At 41.0% G+C, this 26,371-nt stretch overlaps 1 protein-coding gene across 4 annotated transcripts; it reads right to left on the reverse strand.

The window, feature by feature from the left end:
- Positions 1-139: 139 nt before the first annotated feature.
- On the reverse strand, positions 140-10,120 carry Letmd1 (LETM1 domain containing 1). 4 transcript variants are annotated; one of them, XM_078014691.1, is made up of 9 exons: positions 9,961-10,120; positions 9,269-9,420; positions 6,184-6,299; positions 5,490-5,572; positions 3,711-3,897; positions 3,488-3,589; positions 3,235-3,387; positions 2,286-2,342; positions 140-1,372 (listed from the first exon to the last, which is right to left on the reverse strand). In XM_078014691.1, the coding sequence occupies exons 1-8, from the start codon at positions 10,080-10,082 to the stop codon at positions 2,289-2,291; spliced, it is 969 nt and encodes a 322-aa protein (XP_077870817.1). In that variant the 5' UTR covers positions 10,083-10,120; the 3' UTR covers positions 140-1,372; positions 2,286-2,288. The 4 variants fall into 4 exon arrangements, with proteins under 4 accessions (XP_077870817.1, XP_077870816.1, XP_040136568.1 ...); XM_078014690.1 differs by having other exon boundaries at positions 2,286-2,382; XM_040280634.2 differs by lacking the exon at positions 9,961-10,120 and having other exon boundaries at positions 2,286-2,382; positions 6,184-6,303; positions 9,269-9,407.
- Between the last annotated feature and the right edge of the window lie 16,251 nt (positions 10,121-26,371).

Here is a 26,371-nt window from a genome sequence, read left to right on the forward strand (position 1 = left end):
ACTTAAAATCAGTTCCTTTAAAACTTCTGTCAGAAGGATCTGTAAGAACCAATTAAATCCCCATTAGTTAGGTTATGTCAGTCTTGGAAAAGGAGCCTTAGCAAAATGATTAGAGTGTGCATAAGTAATTTCCATCAACTGATTTCAGGCAGTCTTTACTTGGGTTTAAAACAGTGCTCCATGCATTTACAATAAGTTATTACAGAACTATAGGTCAAGAATGTACACACAAAAGCTAAACCCAACTTACTATCTTGATGCAGATCTTCCTGGTCTCCCAGGGCTGGGCAGTAATTAGTACCTTATGGGTTTTGACCCATGGCCCAAAGAAGGCAGCCACTGTTGGTTACAGTTGGATTGCTGCAACACAGTGGAGGTAGCAAAGAGTTTAAGATCTTTACGGGCTGTATGACAGCCCAGAAATTAAGACAATGGGGGATGAAGGCTGTAAACACTAGGGAAGGGATTAGATGGTACTTCCTTTTAATCTTTTCCTTTACAATGTTCCCATAAGTTAATACTTGAAAAAAAAAATTTTTAAGGTATTCAAAGGATTTTAAAAGGAAAGGAAGTAGTTAGCTCATGCCAGTGAGAAAGAAAAACAAAAATCCCTCTTTTGGGTCATATCCGGATGGAAGAGCACATTGAAAGATATACATTTATGTAAATGCTCCAGATTAAGCAGTGTTGTTCTTGCCAGCCAGAAATTTTTTTTCTTCTTTTTTTTTTTTTTTTTTGGTACCAGGGATTGAACCCAGGGGCATTTACCCACTGAGCCAAATTCCCATCCCTTTTCATTTTTTGAGACAAGTTCTTGCTAACTTGTTGAGGCTGGTCTTGAACTTGTGATCCTCCTGCCTCAGCTCCCAAGCCACGGGGAGGTGTATGCCACCACACCAAGTGCCAATCAGAAATTCTTTAGAATACAACTGTAGAGAACATGGCAGTTGATGAATCTTAGGTCAAATGATTCCCACCGGGGGGCAATAACTGACTATAGGACCTGACCATAACACACACAGGAAAAGACTAGTTAAGAGGTTGCTGCCAGCTCCAGCTTACTGTGAAGATAGGAGGACACTTCACATGGGCCATCCCTGAAAAGAGGGTTTGTTTTAGTTCAAGCTGTAAGGGGAATGTCTGCAGTTCCCTCATGGGTAGTGTGCTGTGTAGCCCATTGCACCCACTCCTCTGCCTCCCACACACCTGAGGAGTGCACAGACTCTGCTGACAAGTGCTGTTTGGTCCCACACTGCTATGCTACGCGACTGCAGGACATTGCCATCCACTCCACAGTTCTCTCAGCGCCTTGTCCCAAGGTAGTTGGTGGAAAGCAGGACCACGTTGTGCAGCAAGAGGGACAGCTCAGCTTCTGGAAATACCATCAATGTTAGTGGTTTGGCTAGAGGACTATCTACCTTCTTGCCTCAGTTTATAGGACTTGAAACTGGAAGCAGGAAGCCAAGTAAGGGGAATCAGAGGTGATGGTTCTCAAATTTCTCTTGCTTCATTCCAGCCCCTGTACAAATGCTTTCCTTCGCTTCCACTATATATTCATGTTAACTCATCTTCTATGTCTTGATTCATGTGATGACAGTAGACAATTCAGAAGTGGCAATGGTACTCAGCACTACTGTTACCTTGGGATTCTCCTGGTAGAAATGGGCACTCTAGGGCATTTCTCAGCTTCAAGATTAGTATACCTACCCTGACATGCAAAGGCCTAGAAAACATCAAAACCTGTGCAAAAGTTCTGAACAGAAGACTGATACGCCTGATACTTGCCCTCAGATACTTTCTGTTTAGCTAGTAGAGTACTTTTCTATTGTTTTCAATTCAATGCCTTTAGATCAGTGCTTCTTAACTGGGACAACTCTGCCCCTTTCTGCTGGACCCCCAACCCCAGAAACATTTGGCAATGTCTGGAGATATTTTGGGTTGTCACAATTGGTGATGAAGGGTACTACTGGCATCTACTGGGCAAAGGTCAGTAATATTGGTAAACATCCTTTAATGCACATAGACCCCCTCAAAAATCAATAGTGCCAAGGCTGATAAATTCTGCTTCAGATTAGCATGCACTCCCTCTTGTCCTACCACTCCCTCTCATCAGTCTAGTTACCTGCCTAAGCATGGGGTAGGCATGTGAGTTTCTGCCCTTTCAATTAGATATAAATGTTAGATAAAGATCTTAAGATTATTTAATAATTAAATCCAAAATTATCTCAGAATTAAATACAAAAATGACTTGGATTTCAATAATATAAGCATGGAAGCTGTTTTACCTTTCAAGCTGCAGGAAATTTGTAGCCATTCTCCCAGCCAAGTTCGACACCTGTCTTCTGCAATATGAGTAGAATTCAGGCCACGAAGATAACAAGCCTATTCCACTCAGAAGAGAAATCATCCTTAATAATCACACAATGAGTATGCCAAGGAAATGAAATCCACAAATAATCCTAAATCTGGGGCTGGGGTTGTGGCTCAGCGTTAGAGCACTTGCTTAGCATGTGCGAGGCCCTGGGTTCGATCCTCAGCACCACATAAAAATAAATAAAGGTATTGTGTCCGACTACAACTAAAAAATATTTTTTAAAATAATAATAATAATCCTAAATCTTCTTTAAATAAGTTACAACCTCATTCCATAAGAGACCTTTCACCATGGCAGATAGAACTAGTGATAGAGGACAAGCAAAGAGGCCGCAAAGGCCCATCTATTAAAGGCTTAGTTCCCTATTTGGTGCTAAGGGGAGGTGGTGAAACTTCAAAAAATAGGGCCTACTGGCATTGTGGGACACTATCCCTCTTCATCTTCCTACCTCTCTTTCAATTCCTTGAGGTGAGCAGCTTTGCTCCACTATCCACTCCCAGCCCTGATATGCAGCCTCACCACAGACCCAAAAGCAATGGGCCAACTGTGTGGACTGAAACCTCCCAAACCATGAGCTAAAATAAACCCTTCCTCTTTTTTAAACTAGTTATTTCAGGTATATTACAGTAACAGAAAGGTGATTAACTATAATCTAAAACAGAAGTCTAAAGTATAGTGTCTTTGGTGTTTGAAGAACCAGAAGTACAACTACTATGGGTGGTTCCTTCCTAATAGCTATGTATATTGAGAAAAATGACACAGAAATAAGGTGAGAGAATAAAGACTTAGCAAGACAAGGAGTCCTTGTAAGCTTCCAGCCTTCTATGGGATATTGCTTGATGTTGCAATCAAGCCCTTACCGATTTTACTTCCTGAGCAGTCAACTGGCCAATCCCCAGCTTTGCCAAAGCCCTGTCCAGCTGGTGAATAACAGTGGTATGAGTCTTCAAACGATGCCTCAAAAAGGGAGGAGGCAGGTGAGGTGTGAGAAGCATGGCCCGGCTCAAGGCTTTCTGTGATACGGCAGGAGAGGAGGAAAAAATCAAATAGTATCACTCAAAAACCTGAAATAACATGAGGCTGGGGGAAAAAAGAAGTCTTTAAAGTGCTTACCATCTGCAAAGTCTGGAGCTGGTTCATGCCCAGAGGATGGTTACAGAAACACTCTCTGAGAGCCAGGATTTCATGTACAGCTGGGTGGGTACCATTCTGTATCTTGGGAGAGGTAAGATTGGGAGATGTTAAGAGGGTCCTGAGTAGCGTCCATACCTAATTTTAGAGTACACTGGCTCTAACAAGACTCCTAGTTTGCAGGAAGGGTTAACTGGAAGAATACCTTAGTGCACAGGTCTGTCAAATGCCACCGAAGTCCTGGATCAGAAATGAGAGGAATGACCCTCTCTAAATTACTAAGGATTTCTGAGTGGGACTGCTTCCGGAGACCATGATAGATATCTAAGAAATCAGTTTGTTGTTTTGGGGTCCAGAAATATTTAATCAGTAGTTGCCTTGGAAATAGGTACCTGAAAAGAAAAAGAATCACAAAGTTACTTGCTGACACTAACATCTTTCAAAGAAAGCTAAGAAAGCATTTGGCAGACATGGATGCTAGCAAGAAGAGTGTAGACACTATCTACCTCAATGTTCTTAAGTGAGTCTCAAGCTCAAAGTTTAAAGATATACTGAAGCACAATTTCAAGCAACATTACTGAAATATGATATGAAAGGAAGCAGTAGTAGAATAGCCCAGCATGCAGCAATCAGATAAAATGACTCCTTTTGAACTAAACATGTAACAAACATGTTTTGGACAGAGTTGTAGACAGAGCTGGACACTGTATGTAATGTTGACAACCTACTAATCACATGGAAAAAGGTAATAAATTTATGGATAAGTTCACTTTTCCACATGTGTGGTAGATTTATTTATTTATTTAAAATTTTATTTATTTGTTTATTTTGCAGTAGTAGGGATCAAACCTAGGAGTGTCCTATCTCTGAGTTACAGCCCCAGCCCTTTTTAAAATTTTATTTTGAGGCAGCATCTCACTAACTTGCTGAGGCTGGCCTTGAACTTGCTATCCTCCTGCCTCAGCAGCTAGAATCACTGGGATTACAGATATGTGGCACCATGTCCAGCTGTGTGGTAGTTTTAAAACATAGCCACAAATTCTCTGGCATTTCTCTATGGAGAAATAAAGTTTATGTCGCCTTTGTTCAATCTGGGTAACTGATTCAGCCAACAAAATAGAGCAAGAGTCTATGAACTCCAAGACCAGGTTATTCAAGGTCGTCATGCAGCCACCAAGTATGGTGGTGCACACCTATAATCCCAGCAGTTTGGGAAGCTGAGCCAGGAGGATACTGAGTTCAAAGCCTGACTCAGCAACTTAGTGAGGCCCTAAGCAACTTAGTAAGACCCCATCTCAAGAAATAAAAAGGGCTGAAGATATGGCTTGATGGTTAAACACTACTGGGTTCAATCCCTGGTACCCCCTCCCCACACATTAAAAAAAGAATAACCCTGGATCCTCCAAACTAGTACATTCAGTAGCTAAAAATCACTGAGGAGATGATGTCAACACCACATGCATGGGAAAAGTCAATCACCTACCCGAGTCCTTCCCAAATTCTTGACCCACAAAATCATGAAAATGGGGTGGTTTTAAGCTATTAAGCTCTGATGTTGTTTACTATTCAGAAACAGTAATTAGAACATGAAAGGTAACAGTTTAGAAGTACCATCTTAGGATACAAAGTAATAAAGAATGATATCAGAATATGAAATGCATTATTTTCCTGAAGAAAAAAAAATTGCCCAGTTTACATGCTTCTCAGGGAGTGGGATACTGTTCTTAGGGATAATGGAGAAGATCATGATCTTACTTCACATGATGAAAGGCAGCTAAGTCACCTATACCTACCACTGTGATGCATCCTGATAACCAATGTATTACTAAGTGACTTTTAAGAACCCTGGGATAATGAGAAGATTGGAGCAGAAAGCTGGATAACCTCTGCCTAACTTCTGAAATGAAGTTCTTCCTAAAATAATTTTTAATTAAAAAAATCTATATATCTTCAAGATGCTGGGGATATACAAGCATGTACTCACATTAGCAAGAAGACCAGGTAGTTGGCAAAGGGTGGAATGGAAATGATACCTAGGAAAAGACACTTGGCAATGTCTCGGCGGAACTAGACAGAAATAAACAGATGTAGTTTTAACCCAAGTAAGTTTTTAATATAATGGACAATCCCTTCCATCCTTTTCTGCAGTAAACTTCTATTACAGCCCAGTAAAATTACCAAGTTTATTTTTATATACTTCTAGATGGTAAATTCCTTGAGCACAAAGCCTCTAATTTGTTCACTTCTGCTTACCAAATAATATCTAGTACATTATATCAAATCCCTCAGTGAATGTTTCCTGATCTGCATAATGGGTCCTAGATTCTTACTCTCAGCTTCAACACTGCCCATCAAGTTACTACTTATACTTTCCTGCTTCCCTATGGATCCTTGAAGATTCTCATATATTTAGAAACAAGCTGGATTTTATTGCCTACAAACTTTATTCAAAAGTGTGACAGACACTCTATGGAGCTCTGTTAAGGAGAGCTGTAATTCTGAAAGAACCCAATTCTGGTGAAACATCAGATACTCTCATTGAGTTGAATACTTGATTTCACAGCAAAGGGGAGAGGCTTGATCAGTGGTGAACAAGGAAAGAAAAAAAAATACTTGAGATCTTGGTTAATTGTAATTACCTCACCATGAATTTCTGGGTATCTGCCCTTGGCCCATACCTGTCTCAAATGCTCCATCTCCCGGTATGAAAGTTGATGAAACTTTATATTGTGCTTCCACATATTTGTCTTTATTCTTCTAGCCTTTTTGGCATCAGCCCATAACATCTGAAATCCTGCCTCATTAAAGTAGAGGACAAAGTGTGATGTTATCCAAGATTGAATCTTCCACCGCATCCCCCTCTACTTTCATTTACACATGCACATACAATTGCCCACCCAACACTACTCTATATAAAAGCTTTAAACTAGGTAACTTGAAACTCTTTTGAGGCCAACCCATCCTTTTTCTCCCAGCACACCACCTCTCATCCAGCTAAGTTGGTTGGGTTAATGTGATCTGCTATGGAATGCTCTCCCTCTTTAGGTTCATTACTTGCTCTTTTTTAAAAATCTAGCTCAGTTATCTCAGGAAGTCTTCCTCAATTAACCCTATGTATTCCCTGCCAGTTATTAACTTATCTCCTTTCTGGAACACTTTTTTTAAAAATATTTTATTATTTTTTAGTTGTAGTTGGACCCAATACCTCTATTTCGTTTATTTATTTTTATGTGGTGCTGAGGATCGAACCCAGGGCCCCACACATTCCAGGCGAGCGCTCTTCCACTGAGCCACAACCCCAGCCCCTCTGGAAGACTTTTATAAGTTATGTAATTCAACATATTTCTATGTTTGTATTTTATATCTTCAATTTATGAAAATTCTTATATTTATATATGACTAATTTTTTAAATGGTTTCATATTTACAATTGAAATGATATCTCTATTAGCTACAAAATAATATAAAAAGCAATAAGAAATCTTATTACCAACTATCAACCAAGCCATGAGTAGGTAATTGCCGAAGTGAGGTTGAGTACAGGGAAGTTAATTATATTATTCTCTCTACTTCTGAGTATGTCATAAGATTTCCATAATAGAAGGTTTTAAAACAAAATACCTTCGGACTGTTTTTTTCAATCAGACAAGGCAGCCATTTTTATCTCCACTTTATAGTTAAGGATAGGTCGTTTTTCTCTCCCCCCCCCCCCCCGCCCAGTACTGGGGAATTGAACCCAGAGCCTTGAACATGGTGGGCAAGCTAAGCTATATTCCCAACCTTTTTTACAATTTTATTTTGAGACAGGGTCTCACTAAATTGCCCAAGTTGGCCTTTGAACTTGCAATCCTCATGCCTCAGTCTCCCAAGTAGCTGGAATTACAGGTGTGTACCATTACACCCAGCTAATAATAGGTGATTTTTCAGGTCTGTGAAGCTGCAATAATTATGATAATATTCAGTTCTAACAATGTGGTAGTTTATAATTGGTATTATGATAAAAGTACAGAGTATAATATTAATAGCTAATACTGGGCTCTTTCTAGAGATTAAGAACTGTTCCAAGTACTTTATTTGTGTTGATTTAGTTAATCTTCACAACTATAAGGGCAATAAGTAGGTCCTATTATTCTCATTTTATAGATGAGAAGGGATAGAGAAGTTGAATCACTAGTCTATCACTAGTCTACTCTGATGGCCAGTAGTGACAAGGGATTTAAGTAAGGCAATCTGGCTCAAGATTGGACTTTTGAATATATATATATCCCAGATTGGTCTTGAACTTGCAATCCTACCTCGGCCTCCTGAGTCACTGAGATTACACGCATGAGCCAGTGTACTCAGCATACACACACAAACACATATATATGAAATTATATACATATGCATATATATGCATATATGCATACATATAATTTCTTAGTAACTAGCATTAAAAAAATCAGCCAAGCACAGTGATGAATGTCTAGATCCAAGTTCAAGGTGAGCTTCAACAATTTAGCAAGACCTCCCCGCCCAGCAACTTAGTAAGACCCTGTCTCAAAATACAAAGTAAAAAGGACTAGCGATGTAGCTCAGTAGTAAAATACCCTTGGGTTCAATCCCCAGTACCACAAAAAAAAAAAAAAAGAAAAGAAAAGGCTGGCTATGGTAATCCCAGCTCCTCAGGAGGCTGAAGCTAGAGGATCACAAATTCAAGCCCAGACAGGTAAACACAACAAGACTACATCTCAAAAATACTAAATAAATAAATAAAGGGGAAAAAAAGATGAAACCAAGAATACATAGTGCCTTTTCTAGGCAACTGCTACCTATAGATTTAACAAGAATTAGATCACAATTTCTTTTTTCTTTTCTTTCATACTTTTGCAGTATGAAAGAAATTTGGGGATCAAACCAAGAAGAGCTCTATCACTGAATTACATCCCCAGCCCTTTTTATTTTGAGATAGGGCCTTGCTAAATTTCCCAGGCTGGCCTTGAGCTTGTGATGCTCCTACCTCAGCCTCCCCAGTAGCGGGATTACAGGCATCCGATACCATGCCCAGTTAGGCCACATTTTCTTATGGGCCATGACAAGGGATAAATCATTGGGAAAGTCTGTACAGCCATAAATCCCTGTCCTTATGAGAGACAAGGAATTTCTACTATAGCAAAAACTGTGGTTAAGAAAAGCACAAGAGGGGCTGGGGATGTGGCTCAAGCGGTAGCACGCTCGCCTGGCATGCGTGCGACCCGGGTTTGATCCTCAGCACCACATACCAACAAAGATGTTGTGTCCGCCGAGAACTGAAAAATAAATATTAAAAATTCTCTCTCTCTCTCTCTCCTCTCTCACTCTCTCTTTAAAAAAAAAAAAAAAGAAAAGCACAAGAATATACTTTATTTCTTCTACCTCCTGTGTTGTCAGAGGTTGTCTCTCAAAACATCTTTCTAGAAATATTCTTTTTTAAAAATATTTTTTAAGTTATAGTTGGACACAATATATTTTATTTATTTATTTTTATGTGGTGCTGAAGATTGAACCCAGAGCCTGGCACACACTAGGAGAGCGCTCTACCATTGAGCCAAAACCCTAGCCCCTCTAGAAATATTCTTAAGAAGTGCTAATTTATAAGAATTAGTTTAATGCTCAAACATTTATGAAACAGAAATATCCCAGCTCACACCCCCTTAGCAGAACTTGTAAATGATTTTACTTACTCCAACTCTCTGACATTGCCCAAGAGCTGATTCGGTTATTTCTATTTTAACTTTGTTTTTACCTTTCATGAAGGTTGTGTACAGGATATAGAAGCGGGGGAAATGACGATTCAAGAAACGATGGTATTTCCCATTAATCGCTTTTGTCTTGGTCACAACGTAAGAGATCAAACTCTTCACATCTGCCTTTGGAGAAAGGTGAAGCTTTGACGACCTACAAGGAAGATCAAAGAGACTATCTGGGAACCAGTCCTAGAAACCCCTCACACCTGGGATTCCTAATGTAAAAACAAGTCTCAGAGAATGTAAGTCAAGACTTGAAACCTGAAGTTCAAGAAACTTGATCTTGGGGTCAAGGAGAGAGAAGCAATCAGATTGAGAAGGACACATCAGGCAGAAGTCAAGCGGGAAGAGAAGTCTGGAAGTGGTATGAGCCTGGACAGAGTGCAGGGCTATGGGGCAATCTGAACTGCAAGCTAAGGACAGAGAGAGGGTGGATGGAGATAGCGGCGGTAAAACCTAAGCCAAAAAAGAGAGGCTGAAAGATGAGCCCGGGTTGTGGGGATCAACCAATATGAAACACTGAGAGTCGAGAGGGTCAGAAATCAGGTCTCTGGCCGGGATCAGAGTTCGAATCCTGCAAAGAAGAATAAAAATCCTGGGGCCAAGGAGTAGAACCCTGAGAATAAGAAAGCAAATTTGAGCCGCTGGAAAGGCCTGTCAAAAGTGCTTTTCTCTCCTCCAGATCCCTCACCAAGGGGCTCCCCAAGCAAAGCCAGAGCGACCAAGTTGCAGTCTCCGAGTGACAAAGGGTCCAGGGGTGACGACTGAACCCCAAAGCGCAGTCCGTGCCCAGCACACCCTGGACAGCGCCATTTTCACAGCGAGGGGGGGGGGAAAGAGAGGAGGTCGACTCCAAGTCAAAGTTCACTACCCGTTACGCATGCGCCTTTCCTGAATGCTGATTGGTAGCCGCAGCTTGCTTGGCTCCCGCACGCGTGTGTCTGAGGAAGGTCTCAAAAGGCCAGAGCGGAAGGAGGAGCCAGGATTGGATAAGCAGTCTTCTCTGGTGTAGTGACGCCGGAAACCGTCTCTCCCCGAGGGATCAAGGGCTGCTGCTTCTGGAGGGGTTTGCGATCCAGAGGTCGCCGTCTCCTTGAGGGCCCTGGTGCCCTCTGCAATTCCCTAGAGTCTTAGGGGTTCCCCGCGCTGCCCTTGACCTCCGCTCGGGGCGACGGGGGCCTTGAACGTTAGGTGTCAGAAGTCAGTTTGGCATTGCCGGGGAACTCGGCGCCTCCTGGGTGTGAGAGGACCCGCGGCGCCCTCTCCTGGTGGCGGCCTAATAGGCCGTAACTGTCCACTTGCAGTCATTCAGGACACTTGGTGGTTTTTTTTTTTTTTTTTTTTTTTTTTTAAGTATTTCCAGAGCTAGGTTCGTGGAAAATTGTCATTCGTTATGTGTGTACAGCAGAAGTCCAAGCTCGATCTCAAATGTTACTTCTCTGAAAGGCTTTCTCTGACAACCCTCTTTGAAATAGTGCCCACAAAAAGGATACACACTCTCCTCCGTGTCACTCTTTAGTCTTTATTTACAGCACGTATTACCTATGTTGTTTATATATTTATTAACCTCGTTTCATCAGCTTTGTGAACCTGAACTGTGATTTATCCCTTGGCATGGCCCAAAAGAAAAAGTGGTCTACCAGGGCACAGTAACGCATTCTAATCCCAGCTACTTGGGAGGTCGAAGGGAGACCCATTTGTCCTGTTTGCTGCTGCACCTTCAACATTAAATGACATATTTGGTATATATAGTATATGCCAAGTACATATTTTAGAATAAATTAATACTTGAAAGGATTTCTAGAAGTGGCATTTAACTGACTCCCAGCATTAACAGTTCTCTTGGGTACATAGGAGTATTTAATCTCCATGAGGGGTGGTAAAGAGAGCATTCCACTTAAAGCCATGGAATCAAGTATGTCTGTAATTCTAGTGGCTAGTGACACTGAGTCAGGAGGATGGTAAGCTCAAATCCAGTTTCAGCAACTTAGCAAGATGCTGTCTCAAATTTAAACAAAAAGACTGGCATGTTGCTCAGCACCAGCACCTCTGGGTTCAATCCCCAGTATCAAATAATTAATAAAACCATGGTATCTAAATTAATGTTAGTACTGCCATTTCCTTTAAAGTGTGCAACCTTATACATGTCACTTTAGTTTATTTCCTCCACAGTAATACCTATCTTAACAAGAGTTCTGTGAGTGAGAAAATGGTTTTGAGAGCTCTAGCATCTATATAGTGTTTTCTTGGTCACAGAGGTTTATGTCGGCACAGCTGTTCATGATTATACTACTCAGGCAGTAGAAAAACATGGTCCTGGAGTGGGCCATACTCTACAAGTTGGGTGAAAGAGGTAAATGGGTTAGAAACTTGACTAAGGCATGAAGTGGAAACAGGGGACAAAATCAGAAGCAGTTTTGTGGAAGAAGTGGGAAGGAACTATCCTAGGAAGTATCAAGTAGAAGGAAGACATTTCATGCAGTAAAAGAATATGGCAGGAGGGCTGGGATTGTGGCTCAGCAGGAGAGTGCTCACCTAGCACCGGCAGGACCTGGGTTCAATCCTCAGCACCACATGAAAATGAAGGCATTGTGTTGTCTCCATCTATACCTAAAAAAATACTTTAAAAAAAAGATATGGCAGGAGCACAGGAATTCATTCATTCCTTAAATATTTAGTGTTTAGTGCTTCTCCCTTCATGCTATCTCAAACTGACACACACGCACACAGGCCTTGTTGATTCTTCCTTGAAGCTACCAGTCAGCTTCCTTCTATCTTCTCTTCCTTTGCCCTAGTCCAAGCTCCCAGCCTCTGGTCCAGATTACTGCACCAGCCTCCTGGCTGGTTTCATTGCTATTTGTTTTTTTTTTGTTTTGTTTAGTTTTGTTTAGAACATCTGTAAATTTTAGTCCTTTCTTTACCGTTAGCTAGATCACTTTTGATTTAGAAGATCTGAAAGTTAGTAACTGCCACAAGAAAACACCAAGCAGTGACACATGTCAATTTTCTACAGAGTCCTGCTTCCCAGGGTGTCTTAATAAACCACTGAGGGTCTCTGCTCACTTTGTTGGAATCACTTGTGCAGATTTCATTGCCATTTGCTTTGTCCTGCTCTAACCAGTTCTCCATGCTGTATGTAGCCAGAGAGAACCCCCACCCACTCACACACAAAGACACTGGATATTGAACTCAGGGGTACTCTCCCACAGAGCTACATCCCCAGCCTTTTTATTTTATTTTTTTAATTTGGAGTCAAGATCTAGCTAAATTGCCCTAGCTGGCCTTGAACTTGTGATATTCCTGCCTCAGCCTCCTGAGTAGGAAAGGACTTTTAAAATTGCAAACCAGGAGCGGAGGCCCACACCTGTAATCCCAGCTACTTGAGAGGTTGAATTAGAGCAGGTTGGGACTTTATGACCTTCCCACAGTGCTTTAGATGGCTCTATTGGGCCAGTGAAAAAGCCAACTAGAACTTGGAGAATGATATTGACTGTAGGAAGATAAATGAGGTGATACTTCCTATCTATGCTGCCATGCTGATATTACACAGCTACTGGAGAAGGTCAGTCCCATCCTCCTTTTGCTCTGTGCATGCTCTTCTAGACTTGGCTAATGCCTTTTTTCAGCATTTATTTAAAACTAGACTCAGCAAGACCAGTTCACCTTCACTTGGGAAGTAAGGCAATGAACATTTCCCACTGATATTTTCTGGTTCTGGTATATTGTGATTATACTTTGTTATAGGACATAGTAGAACAACCTTGCACTCATCTATGCATAAGGTAATGGTCTGTCTACCCTAATGATACTGCTGGGTATCTGTGACAAGTTCTGCTTCCTCACTTGTTGAAGTTTGAACATTAGAGAAGCATGCTGAGGCAAGCATATAAAGCAGGGTTTATTTTTAAAAGGGTAACATAGAGTTCCTAGATTTCTCCCAGGAGGGAGAAGGGGGCCATAGCTGGTATCCTGGTATCCCAAGAAGTGAGGTGTTCTGCCCTTTTTATATGTCCGAGGCTTTCTTTGTTCTCCTGCCCTCTTCCCCTTATCTTTATCCCTCTTGCAGAATGGAACTACCCTTTGACCCATTTATCCCACTCCTTGGCACATACCCAAAGGACTTAAAATAAGCATCCTATAGTGACATGGGCATATCAATGTGTATAACAGCTCAATTCACAATAGCTAAGCTATGGAACCAACCTAATTACCCTTCAACAGATGAATGGATAAAGAAAATGTAGTACATATACACAATGGAATATGACTCAGCCATAAAGAAGAATGAAATAATGGCATTTGCTTGAAATGGAGACTATCACATTAAGTGAAGTAAGCCAATCCTTAAAAAACAAAGGCTGAATGTTCTCTCTGATATGCGGATGCTGACTCACAATGGGGAGGGAAAGAAGGAGTGGAGGTTCATGGGATTGGACAGTGGGAGTGGGAATGGGAATCGGAAAGACAGTAGAATGAATTGGACATAATCTTATGTTCCTATATGAATACATGACCAGTCTAACTCTACATCATGTACCACCACAAAAATGGGAAGTTATACTCCATGTATATGTGGTATGTCAAAATACATTCTACTGTCATGTATAACTAAAAAGAACAAATAAAAAATCTGCAAAAATAGGATGAAAATATCACACGGTGCTGCAGTTGGCTTCCTGGTCTGGCATGCCATTTTGCTGTTAGTTTTACAAATCACTCATCATTCTGGCCTGCTAGCATGTGAGGTAGATTCCTTCATACTACCTCCAGCTGCTGTCACCCTACTGTTTAACAGAGATAATACCCCCAGGATTGTCTTATTTATTGGATAGTACACTTTTATAAGTCCCTAGTAGACATTTTTTTCCCTATCTTTCTTTTTTTAAATTATTTCCACTGGAACCTGTGCTATTATCAAATCCAAGTTGATAACTTTGTCTGTTCCTAGCCCTTCTATAGAAGACATGCTAAGTCACTTCTTTACCTTAAGCAGGTAAGTTTATTGTTATTATCATTTGAAAACCTGTCTCTTTTCATGCTTGTGTCTCTGATTGCTGTGGACTATGCTTACAAGTTAGACAAATGGCCTTGCTCCATGTTGCCTATACAAAGCTAAAACCTCTCACAGCCTCAGGGCACAGTTGTGGAAGGGGCAGGACACATAAGATTATAAAAGTGAGCAGTGGGATGTATAGGTACCCTTTGACATTATTACCAGTTTTGACCCAAACGGAGTCCTTTTTCCTCTTGGAGTCATAGGGCCAACAAACAAAAACCAAGAACTAGCAGGCACAGCAGCTTCAGAGGCTGAGCAGGAGATGGAGAGTTCAAAGCCAGCCTCAGCAAAAGTGAGGCACTAAGCAACTCAGTGAGACCCTGCCTAGAATACAAAAATATAAAATACAAAATAGGGTTGTGGCTCTGTGGTTGAGTGCCCCTGAGTTCAATCCCTGGTACCCAAACAAACATTGAAGGAAAGTTTTATTCTGAACCAAAGAATAGGAGAAGCTAGAATGTCATAGTTATAGGTTTTCTATGGAAGCCAAGAATGCTGTAAATATAAGTTAAACAAAATGAAGGGGAGGGATAGGTTGAGGAAGGGAGGAATATTCGTATCATTTTTAGGGATGGGTGGAGATTTTTTAATAAATTGGACAAAGCCTTTTTTTACTTCTTCATCTCTTCTGATCAATTCATGGTGATTGAGAGAGCAGGAATTTTACTAAGAAGATGAACCTAAAAGTGAAGGATTGGCCTGCATGGCTTTCATTCCAGCTAAAGCAGGGCTGCTCCATTTTTTTCTGTGCTATTCCTGGGGGCTGAGTAGGTAGTTGGCTAACTTCCTTATTTCTAGAGGCAAAAAGCGTGGTTAGCACACTTGTGCAAGTTTCTCTTATATAAAAAGTATGGCTAGAGCCCATGTGGCAATGCATGCCCCTGATCCCAGCAACTTAGGAGGTTGAGTCAGGAACACCACAAGTTCAAGGCCTGCCTGTGCAACTTACCTAGACCCTGTTTCAGAAAAGCACTTAGGATGTAGCTCAATAGTAGAGTTCCTCTGGGCTCAATCCCCACTACTGAAAAAAATATATATGAGTAAGCACTATGCATATGTTCCTTATACAGGAAAAGAATATGGTTGTTAGTTTGGGGACAAACAAATGTGGCTCTTTTTCCCTTGGTAACAACATGACTGCAGTCATCTTGAGCCATAGCCTCATGATTGCCCTTGAGTAAACCCAGCTGGTTTTTCCTGCATAGTTTCCAATAAATAGATAAAACCATTATAGTCATGCCTGGGGCTTCACAATCAGATCCTGGCTCCAGGGATGCACCTGTTTGATACTATCTTCAAGTCATAATGAAGTCACTTTTGTCCTAACTCATGAGTACATCCCTCTTTTGACCCAATTCAGGAATCCAGCTGGTCTTGCTGCTTCCCATGACCACATTGTCAATAAGTCCCCAGTAAATTGCAGTCTATGTAATCTTAGATCTGTCTGCCTTTTGGGCAGACACCTTGGGGCAAATACTCACAGACTAGGACTGAGTTGTTCCAGAACACCTAGCATAGACTACATTATGAAATGATTGAGAAGGCTGGGGTTGTAGCTCAGCCTTAGAGGTCATGTATAGCATTCAAAAGGCCTTGGGTTCAATCCTTAACACCAAACAAAACAAAAGAAAATAAAGACGAAGAGAGAGAGAGAGAGAGAGAGAGAGAGAGAGAGAGAGAGAGAGAGAGAGAGAGAGAGAGAGAACAAAAAGGTTGAGAGATGATGTTTGTGAGGCAGGATGCTTGAGGGTCATATGTATGCAGATTAAGGATTTTGGGATTTGATTTTAGGTATTAGGAAATCATAATGCATTTTGCTCAAGGGAATGATAAGATAAAAGTGATGTTTTACACAGTTAGTCTAAAGTGAGGTTCAGAATGGGTTAGAGTGGGAAGAAAGTGGAGATTAAGGATACCAGATTAAGGGGCTGGGGATATAGCTCAGTTGGTAGAGTGCTTTGCCTCACATGCACAAGGCCCTGGGTTCAATCACTAGCACCACCAAAAAAAAAAAAAAAAAAAAAAAAAAAAAACCAGATTAAGGGTACTATTGTAAGGATCTGGACCAAAAAGTGATAAGGAGCTGGGCATGATGGCACACATCGGTAATCCCAGTGACTCAGGAGGCTGGGGCAGAAGGATTGCAAGTTTGAGGCCAGGCTCAGACACTTAGCAAGACCTTCAGCAATTTATGAGACCCTATCTCAAAATTAAAATTAAAAAGGGCTGGGGATAGTTTAGTGGTAAAGTGCCACTGGGTTCAATCCCCATTACCAACAACAACAATGACAACAACAAAAAAGTGATAAGGGGTCACCAGACTGCCTCAGAAAATAGGAACTAGCTGGGCTATAGCAGGAGGCTGAGACAGGAGGATCCCAAGTTTGAGGCAAGCCTGGGCAACCTAGTGAGTCATTGTCACAAACTAAAAAATAAAAAGGGCTAGGGTGCCTCTGGGTTCAATCTGGAGAGAGAGAGAGAGAGAGAGAGAGAGAGAGAGAGAGAGAGAGAGAGAGAGAGAAGAGAGATCGGAGCCTCTCCAGACCCATGTGCTATTTAGCTAGTCATCTGATACTGATATTCACTGTGGTGTGTGGCCCATTATTCTACTAGCACCGTATATTGAGCTACCCCTGACTTCAGTTCCTACAGGAGAAAGGAAGCTGCTGCTTGAAGTATTCCCAAGCTGGGTGCCTTTGCAATCAGCAAGATTCCTGAGTGTTTTACCTAGCTCAATTAATATTAGAAAGACCTCAAGTGTTGTGATTGTTATTTTAGTGATTTTTTTTTTTTGCAGTCAGATTTGTGCTTCATGATCATTGAACAAGATCTCCCCTAACCATTTCTTCTGAAATAGTCCTTATCTTGCACTTCTAGTTCTTGCTGCTCCTTGTTCTTTTTATTGGAGTGGGTGGGTGGATACTGGGAGCCTTACACAGGGTAAGCAAGCACTCTACCACTGAGCTACATTCCCAGCCCTCTTTAAAATAGGTTATTAAGTTGACTAGTCTGGCCTTGAACTTGCAATTCTCCTGCCTCAGTCTTCTGAGTAGCTGGGATTACAGGAGTGCAACACTATGCCCGGACTTCATTTTGCTTTTTAAATTTATTTTATTTTTTTATTTTATTTATTATTAGGATTGAATCCAGGGGTGCTTTATCACTGCTGTATCCCCAGTTCATTCGTTCGTTCGTTCGTTCATTCGTTCATTCGTTCATTCGTTCCTTCCTTCCTTCCTTCCTTCCTTCCTTTCTTCCTTCCTTCCTTCTTTCCTTCCTTCCTTCCTTCCTTCCTAACTTCTTCTCTCCCACCTCCCACTCTTTCACTTTTCTCCTTTTTATTTTCTATATTCGGGATTGAGCCCAGGAACAATCTACCGATGAACTACATCTACAACCCCTCCCCCCTTTTAAATATTAAGACAGTCTCAATAAGTTGCCAAGGCTGGCCTCTATTTTGAGATCCTCCTGCCTCCACTTCTTGATTAGCTGGAATTACAGGTGTGCACCACTTACCTGGCTTTAAATTTGTTTTTTAAATGGAATTTATCAATTCCTAACATGTACTTATTGACTTATTTATTATCTACCTCCTCCAAATAATGTAAGTTCTCTGAGAGCAGAAATGTTATATGTCTTGAGTTTTACTATATATCAGAGCCTGGAACAATACCTGGCACATAGAAGATCCTCAATAAATTTGCTACTCAGAAGGCTAAGGCAGGAGGCAAGCAGCCCCTCTGCCAGATGCTATGGGAAATGTCAGAACATTGGGGTCAGGGGAGCTCTTTGACAGAAGGAATATCTAAAGTAAGACCACTTAGATGTTCCTTCTTCCACAGAGCCTCACAAGTCTGAGGAGGAGTGAGCCAGGTGAAGAATGACCAAAGCAAGATCATTCTGGCGTAGGTACAACCTATAAAAAGACAAGGAGTCAAAAGAGGACACTGTTGCATTTGGGGACCTAAAAACATCCCCATGATTCTGTTATCATGCTCACTTACCATGAAGAAATGAAATAGGATTTAAAGCTTGCCCTCTTTCCCAGCTGGATTGACCTGCAGTTCAGGTCAATTTTACATTAAGTGGTTGTTCTTAGCCAGGTATGGTGGACATGCCTGTAATCCCAGCAGCTCAGGAGCTGAAGCAGGAGGATGGAGAGTTCAAAGTCAGCCTCAGCAACATACTGAGGCCCTAAGCATCTCAGCAAGATCCTGTCTCTAATATAAAAGAAAATAAGGCTGGGAGGCTGGTGTTGTAGTTCAGAGGTAGAGTTCTTGCCTCGCACGTATGAGGCCCTGAGTTTGATCCTCAGCACCACTTAAAAATAAGAAAATAAAAATAAAGATATTGTGTCCATCTACAACTAAAAAAAATATTTTAAAAAATAGGGCTAGGAGGTTGGGGATGTGGTATCGCACTTGCCTGGCATGTGTGGGGCGCTGGGTTCGATCCTCAATACCACATAAAAATAAAAAAAATAAATAAAGACATTGTGTCCACCTAAAACTAAAAAAATAAATATTTTTTTAAAAATAGGGCTAGGAATGTGCTCAGTGGTTAAGCAACACTGGGTTCAATTCCTGGTGCGTGTGGCCGGGGAGAGGTTGTCTTGCCACTGTTCCATCCTGTTGAAGCTAGCATCAGACAGGCAGTCAGTCTAGAGAGGTAAATCAAGTCAGGTTGGATGAAGGAGGCCAGTTCTGATGAGTCTGGGAAGTTGGAGACTGTCTCCTGAGGGATTGAAATGTTAATTCCTCCAGAGCCCTTTCTCCATCCTTATCAAGAACCTGCCCCTGCTCCAACCTGTTGCCAAGGTAACCCAGGAATTGCCCTCCCTACAGGGAGCTATGAGGTGGTTAATGTGTCCTTGGCTGCTCCATCCTGCCTTTCCCCCTTCAGCCCACCTGTTTCTCACCTTAGGGTCTTTCCACTGAGCATTCCTAGGCCTAGTCAAGTACACAGGAGGGAGAAAGATAAGGGGGGAAAGGCAGGAGAATAAAGGAAGCCTAGGACATATAAAAAGGGCAGAACACCTCACTTCGTGGGATACCAGGATACCAGCTATGGTCCCCTTCTTCCTCCCAGGAGAAATCTATGGAAGTCTATGTTACCCTTTTTTAAAATAAACCCTGCTTTATATGCTTGCCTCGGCGTGCTTCACTAATGTTCAAACTTCAGCATGTGGGGAAGCAGGACTCATCACCCATTACCAGCAGTATCACTGTCTCTAATGCTGGGTGGCTCCCCAGTTATTACTATACTGAAACTGCAGAGAGATTATAAAGAATTAGAAGAGCTAAGGGTTAAAGCTAAGGAATGCCTACATTTGAGGAGAAGGAGGAAGAAAAATAGCAAATGAAGGCCAAAGAGAAGGAACAATTCAAAGAAGAGAACTACCCAACAGCGAAGCCAGAAAGTTGTAAGAGGAGTCCTTCAGCATTTCAAATATGGAGACAGGGGAAGAGTTGGCTCTCACTGTCCATGGCCAGTGATGATCACAGTTTATCTAATGAGAAAGTAATTTCTAGAATGCACCAAAAAAGTAGAGAAGTAAATGGGTGGTGAGGAGATAGAGTGAGCACAGATCACTTTTTAGCAACTTTGATTTCAGGTTATCTCAAGTAAAAAGGGAAGCTAAGGCTGAGACAGGCAGGAAGTTTATTGGGAAGTGATCTTGGGATCAACACTGAGTGCAGGGAAGGAAGCAAGACTAGGCAGGGGAAGTTGAGCCATGATGCACAACAAAGGCTCAGCCAACCTTCAGAGGGATCTCTGAAGGTTGAGGGATGTTTGAGGGATGAATCTTACCCTCCCACATACATCAGTCACTGGATGAGGGCTGCCTGGGAATGGAGCTCAGGGCCATGTGCCAGCAGCACTCCTACTCCAAACAGCTGGGGTAAACAGGTCCTGCATCCTCAGAGGGGACCTGAGCAGTGCATTCCAATGTCCATCTCAGGAATTGTTTACTTCCAGCAGAGTCAGAGAGGAATATTTTTGGCAAAGATAAGATACAACTTTGGAAAAATGTACCTAGACAGAAATGTCCTAATTATCATACTTTATTGCCTTACAGTCCTAACATGCAAAAAAAAAAGATGAGATAATACATTTTGGGGGACACCATTATATACTTGGCCTTTGGTAACACCAAGTATACAAAGAAAAAGATACTCTCCTCTATTGAGAAGTTCACAATTAAGCAGAAAAAGAAAGCACAAAAACAATAGGATCTGTGCTTATCTTATTTATGTTTGTATCTGCAGCCCCTAGCCTGTGCTGAGTACACAGTAGGTTCTCAGTAAATATATACAGAATGGGTTGAAGTGCTTGCGCAGAGTGAGAAGTAGTGCTTGGGCAGCAGACAGAATGTAGGATGAATTAATATTGCCTAGGGGAGTGAGGGAATGATGGCAGAGATGGGTATTTTGAAAATTTATTTATTTATTTGTTTATTTATTTTTTATGTGGTGCTGAGGATTGAACCCAGGGCCTCACACATGTGAGGAATGTGCTCTACCATTGAGCCACAACCCCAACCCAGAGGTGGGTATTTTTAAAGAGAGTTTTCCAGGGAAAGAAGGGAAAGAGTGGGAGGAGTTAATTTCTGGCACTTAGTTGTTTGAGAAAAAACAATAGCATGAAAGAAAACCCTCTGAGAGTGGATAGAGGATCAGGATGGAAGGAAGAGTCTCTTATTTAAATAAAAGATAGCTATGGTGAAGATACATGTTAACACCTGATACCCATACCTATTAACATCTGTGTAGAAATGGGTCTATATGTCTGTCATGTGGAATGTGTTGGCAAAATGACACTAGAGGAAAACAAGAAAGTCATTTATTCTGAATCAAATATGCATGATGTAGGCCTGGAAACACTTATTCAACTTGCTTTGAAAAAGTGTTTCCAAAGAAGGAGGGAGTTGTAAGCTTCTGTAGATAAGGAACAAAGGAAATTGTAAATTAATAGTTCATTGAATATATTACGGGGTATTATATAGGCAGGTGAAGGCAAAGTGGGGAAATGTTGACCATTGGACTGAGATGGTATGTTACTGCATTCTTAGAAGATTGGTCAAGCCAATGCTTTGTCAAGCTATGGAGAGTTAACCAGGTGGAGCATACATTCCAGAAAGTTTACCTAATTCTGAGAATGTTTGGTCAGATACAAAAGTCAGGAGTAATGGCTTATTTTGGGGTGTCTTTCAGGCCCCCAGTAAGCTTACCTGAGTTTCTACCTCCTATGGGAGGAAAAAGTTGTCTATGTAGTGCTTTCTTGAAGAAAGTCTCTCACAGTAGTTTCTTCAGGGATGTTTAATTTCATCCTGTATATACTGTCAAGTAGTATTCAAAGTTCAGGGCCAAAAGATCACTTTATAGTTTCCATGGAGCTAGGATGTATTTGGGGGGAAAAGGCACTTGAGGCTTTTAAAGGAAGAAAGCCTTGGATCTCATCCACATTACCAGGAGTCATGATTTGGATTAGAATCCCCCCATACACTGAGGATTAAACCTAAGGTCTCACACATGCTAGGCAAGCACTCTACCTCAAAGCCAGACTCAGCAATTTATCCAGGCCCTTAGAAACTTAGTGAGACCTGTCTCTAAATAAAAAATAAAAAGGACTGGGATGTGACTCAGTGGTTAAGTGCCCCTAGGCTCAATCCCTGGTACCATTTTTTTTTAAGGTCTCACTAAGTTGCCCAGGTTGGCCTACAACTTGGAATCTTCCTGCCTCAGCCTCTCTAGTAGCTGGGATTACAGATGTGCACAATTGCACTTGGTTCTTTTACAAAGAGTTTTTAAACTGCCAAGTAAAGTGTAAAGTCACACTCAGGAGACCTAGCTAGTTGATAAGTCCTTCTAGCCAGTTTTCTAATAAAATATAGCACTTTAACGAACCAGTAGAGCAAAGGGGCATTTTCTCTGCTCATCAAACCCAAGAGAATACCTGGGAATGCCTCTTTGGAGCACTCTCAAGGTTTTCTTTCCTGTTTTAATTTACCACAGGGTTTCAGTCATGTTAGGAAGAGACTGTTCTAGATTCAAAACATTTCCTGGCTGTTGAGAGAAGGAAATGTGTGCATTGAGTTTGTGAGAAAACAAACCCAAAAAGAAAAGAAAAAATATATCATCGTAGATGGGACAAGCACAAAGCACTGAGAGTAGAAGAGTCCTAATTTAAAACATTTGCCAAGGGCTGGGGATGTGGCTCAAGTAGTAGCGCGCTCACCTGGCATGTGTACGGCCCAGGTTCCATCCTCAGCACCACATACAAACAAAGGTGTTGTGTCTGCTGAAAACTAAAAAAAAAAAATATTAAAATTCTCTCTCACTCTCTCTTTAAAAAAAATAAATAAATAAAATAAAACAGTTTCTGGGTTTTGTCAGCAGCAGTGGTATGGTGGTTGCATTGTTTCTCAGATGTTCTTGAAGGAGAAAATTTCAGGCAAGACAGGAAAGGTAGTAAAAGCAGAGCAAAGTTTATTAGAAAAGAAAGCATTCTCAAGAGGGTGGGAAGGAGTAGGTTGTCAGAAAGTCAGGCACGCCTTTGTTCCCTATTTTTACTGGGGGTCTTTGGGTAGTTTCTAAATGTCTTGCCTGGGTACCACCTCTCGGCTTTTGATTGGCTGTAGGTCTACATCAGATTTTAAGTCCCATGGTTGTGTGTTGGGGGGATAATTTTGCTATTTATAATGAGATTAAACTCATGTGTTAAAGATCCAGAAGCAACTCTGGGTCACCTTGGTTTACGCTGACCAGTTCTAATTGGAACTTGTTTTTGCAGATTTTATGGCCCTACAGATAACAGCTTTACAGATAACAGGTTGTTTGCAGAGGAATGAGACATATCCTAATGATTTCATCCAGAGCAGGGTAAGAATGGCCATAATTGCTTTTAAGAGAAAGCATGTGGCAGACCAGCACGTAGTCCCAGTCTACAGAATTTGCCCCTTCAGTTAATGTTCCAACCACTCATGTCTATTTGCTATCTATCAGTTTTAATACTCCAAGGGAGAGGATGATCTGAACTGATGAGGCTGAGATCACAAAAAGTGCTCCCAGTCACCGATTGTTAAGAGAATTTGTTCTCTAGTAGTAAACATTTCAATTTCTCCAAAGGCATTAGGAGAAAAGACCTCCTGTGAATCCTCAGAGCACCCCTATAGGAGGTTAAAGGTTAAAAGGGAAAAGATTAAAAGGAGGAAACAAGGGGGATTTGCAGCTTTCTATTTGAGTCGCCAAAGATTGTCATGGTTCCTTGACCTGAACTGAACTTGGACTGTGGTAGGTCCTGACAGCTAGACAACCAGAGAGCTGCAGTGAATGCGGTGGCAGGAGAATCTTAATTTTTTAAGAACTATCTTTATTTTTATTAACAAACTTAGGATACATAGGAATACAGCAATATAGATAATCTAAATTATATTAATGGCAAATGGATCAAATTAAGTTCCCTTATTAATATAGCTAAATTTGAAAAATTTCATTTGTGAAAATTATGTAGGCTGTGGACCACATTTTTTTTTTAGGTGAAGCAGTTTACAGAGCAGTTTTTGTTTGTTTGTTTTGCTTTATTATTTTGTTGGTGCTAGAGGATAAACCCCAGGGGTGCCCTACCTATTTTTTATTTATTTATTTATTTAATATTATATTTTAGTTGTAGTTGGACACCATACCTTTATTTTATTTTTAGGTGCTGCTGAGGATCGAACCCAAAGCCTTGCATGTGTTAAGTGCACACTCTACCACTGAGCCACAACCCCCACCTCAGCCCTTTATTTTTTATTTTGAGAAAGGATCTCCCTAAATTGCACAGGTAGGCCTTGAATTTACCATCCTCTTGCTTCATTCTTCTGAGTTGCTAAAATTACAGAAATTACAGGTATGTGCCCCCATGCCCTGAATGCAGTCTGGATTTTTAAGAAGCTTCTTTTACCTACTCTTCTCATCTATCCCTCACTTTTTTGGGTCTAACTCTTAGATGTTTGTAGTCTAGCTAGGATGGCTGAAATAAAATGTTCAAGCAACCTGGAATAACAAAATTACTTTAATATAAGCAAAAAGTTGGCAGAAGAGGAGAGAAATATTGAGATAAAACCCTTATGATTGCAGTTTAATTATTTTAAGGGTGTTCATGCTATCTAGCAAGGGCTAGCTTCCTGACATGTACAAGAGCCAATATTATGGCATCTGTGTTTTTGTTTTGTTTTGTTTTATTTATGGCACCTGGTATTTGCAAAAAAAGAAAACACTTTATTGAAGAGTTCATGAGCAAGAAACTCAGGAGCTAGTAGTTCAAAACTGCTTCCTCAATCAACTGGTGGTGGACAGTTTATAGAAAGAGAGAGGGGGGAAAGCTGTTTATTGGTTGAATAAGAATAGGTACATTTATTTGGAGGAGTTATGTTCTGCCTGGGGAATTTTTGAGCCTGTGGCATTTTTGACAGGATGACCTGACTTCTGCTGGTGTCCATTCTTGAAAAGCTCCTTCCAAATTTAAGAATCATTAGTGAAAGGCTTGGAGGCTTTCCACAGAGGACAACTTACATTATGGAATTTGTCCTAACCAAAGTTGGGAATAATGGCTTGTTTTCTAAAGTCCAAAATAGCCCTTTTATAAGGCAAGGCACCAATGTCTTGTCTTACAGGCCCCAAAAGGCTGCTGCCTGTGTTTGTAACTTTTTGTGAGAAGAGAAATTATCTATCTGGTGTATGCTTGAAAAAAGTATTGCAATTTCTTCAGGAATATTTAACTTCACAGCCTACCTTGTTGACCAAGCAGTATAAAAAAGTGCCAATGGCCAAAAAAATCCCACACAGCTGGAAAAGCTAATTTCTGGGATCTGTTGTATGGTCCAGCAGAGGTTAGGAGATGAATTTTGGGGAAAAAATGCATTTTTTAAAAGGAAGTATTACCTGGTCATCTCAAGGTTTCCACCCCCATGATCTGGGTTGTAATTTTCTTTCATCTTTTGCATCTGACACAAAATATATATTATATATCCAGAAAAAAGATTATAATTATAGAAATCACAAATACAATATGGCCTAAAATAGCAAAAAAAAAATAACTGAAAAGGGAAATAAGCATCCTAATAGCCAAAAATTAATCCTGCTTTCAAGGGGATGGTTTGCTTAATGAAAGTCCCTGCCAGTCTTCACCAATGCTATGTTGCTTGGAGCAACTTCAAGACTCAAATGTCCTTAGTAACATAGGAAGAGGAGCAAAGTCAGTGTCTGCATGTACAAAGGCAGAGTACTCTAAAATCAAACTACTGCTGAAACATGGGGAGAAAAGCAGCTTAAGGAGGAAGCAGCTCCAGCCTGTGAGCTGAGTAAGTAGCCAGCAAGTCTGCAGCAGCCCAGGAAAGCTGCCCAGCTGAGCAGCCAGGGAGGGTGACAAGAACAGCTCCAGTCCTTTACATTCTAGATGCAGCAGAGGTTCCTAAAGGAGAGATTCTGATCCGGAGGGACTCTGTCAGCCTTTCTCCAACTCCACACATTGGTAGGCCTGGTGGTGCACACCTGTGATGATATTCGACAGGCTGAGTCTACAGGATTGCAAATTTGAGGCCAGTCTGAGCAATTTGGCATAACCCTTTCTCAAAATTAAAAAATTAAATGAGATGGGAATGTAGCTCTGTGATAAAGCAATGTTGGGTTCAATTCCCAGTACCCAACAAACAAACAAACAAATCAAACTTCACAGATTCATGGAAGATTGTCAGAAATAATTTGTGCATTTTCTCTTTTCTCCAGGAGAAATTCTGTATGGAAACCAACCTGTGCCTGAAAGCACATGGTGCTTGGCCCACATTTTTTTTTTCTTTTGTTCCCTGAGTTTTTCTGTACTTTGCACTTTGAGTTTTTCTTTTTGCAGTTCACTTCCCTTTCCTCATATCATGGACTCTTTGATTAACTAATAATTAGTTTTCTCCTACCAGTTTTTACACAAAGAAAGAAGCTTGATTATCTTTTTAAAAATTTTTATTCTTTAAGCTTGGTTATCTTTAATACTGTAAACAGAATGTTTTTGG

The sequence above is a fragment of the Ictidomys tridecemlineatus genome, chromosome 6, assembly GCF_052094955.1.
Source record: "Ictidomys tridecemlineatus isolate mIctTri1 chromosome 6, mIctTri1.hap1, whole genome shotgun sequence".
In the NCBI taxonomy this organism is placed as follows: Eukaryota; Metazoa; Chordata; class Mammalia; order Rodentia; family Sciuridae; genus Ictidomys; species Ictidomys tridecemlineatus.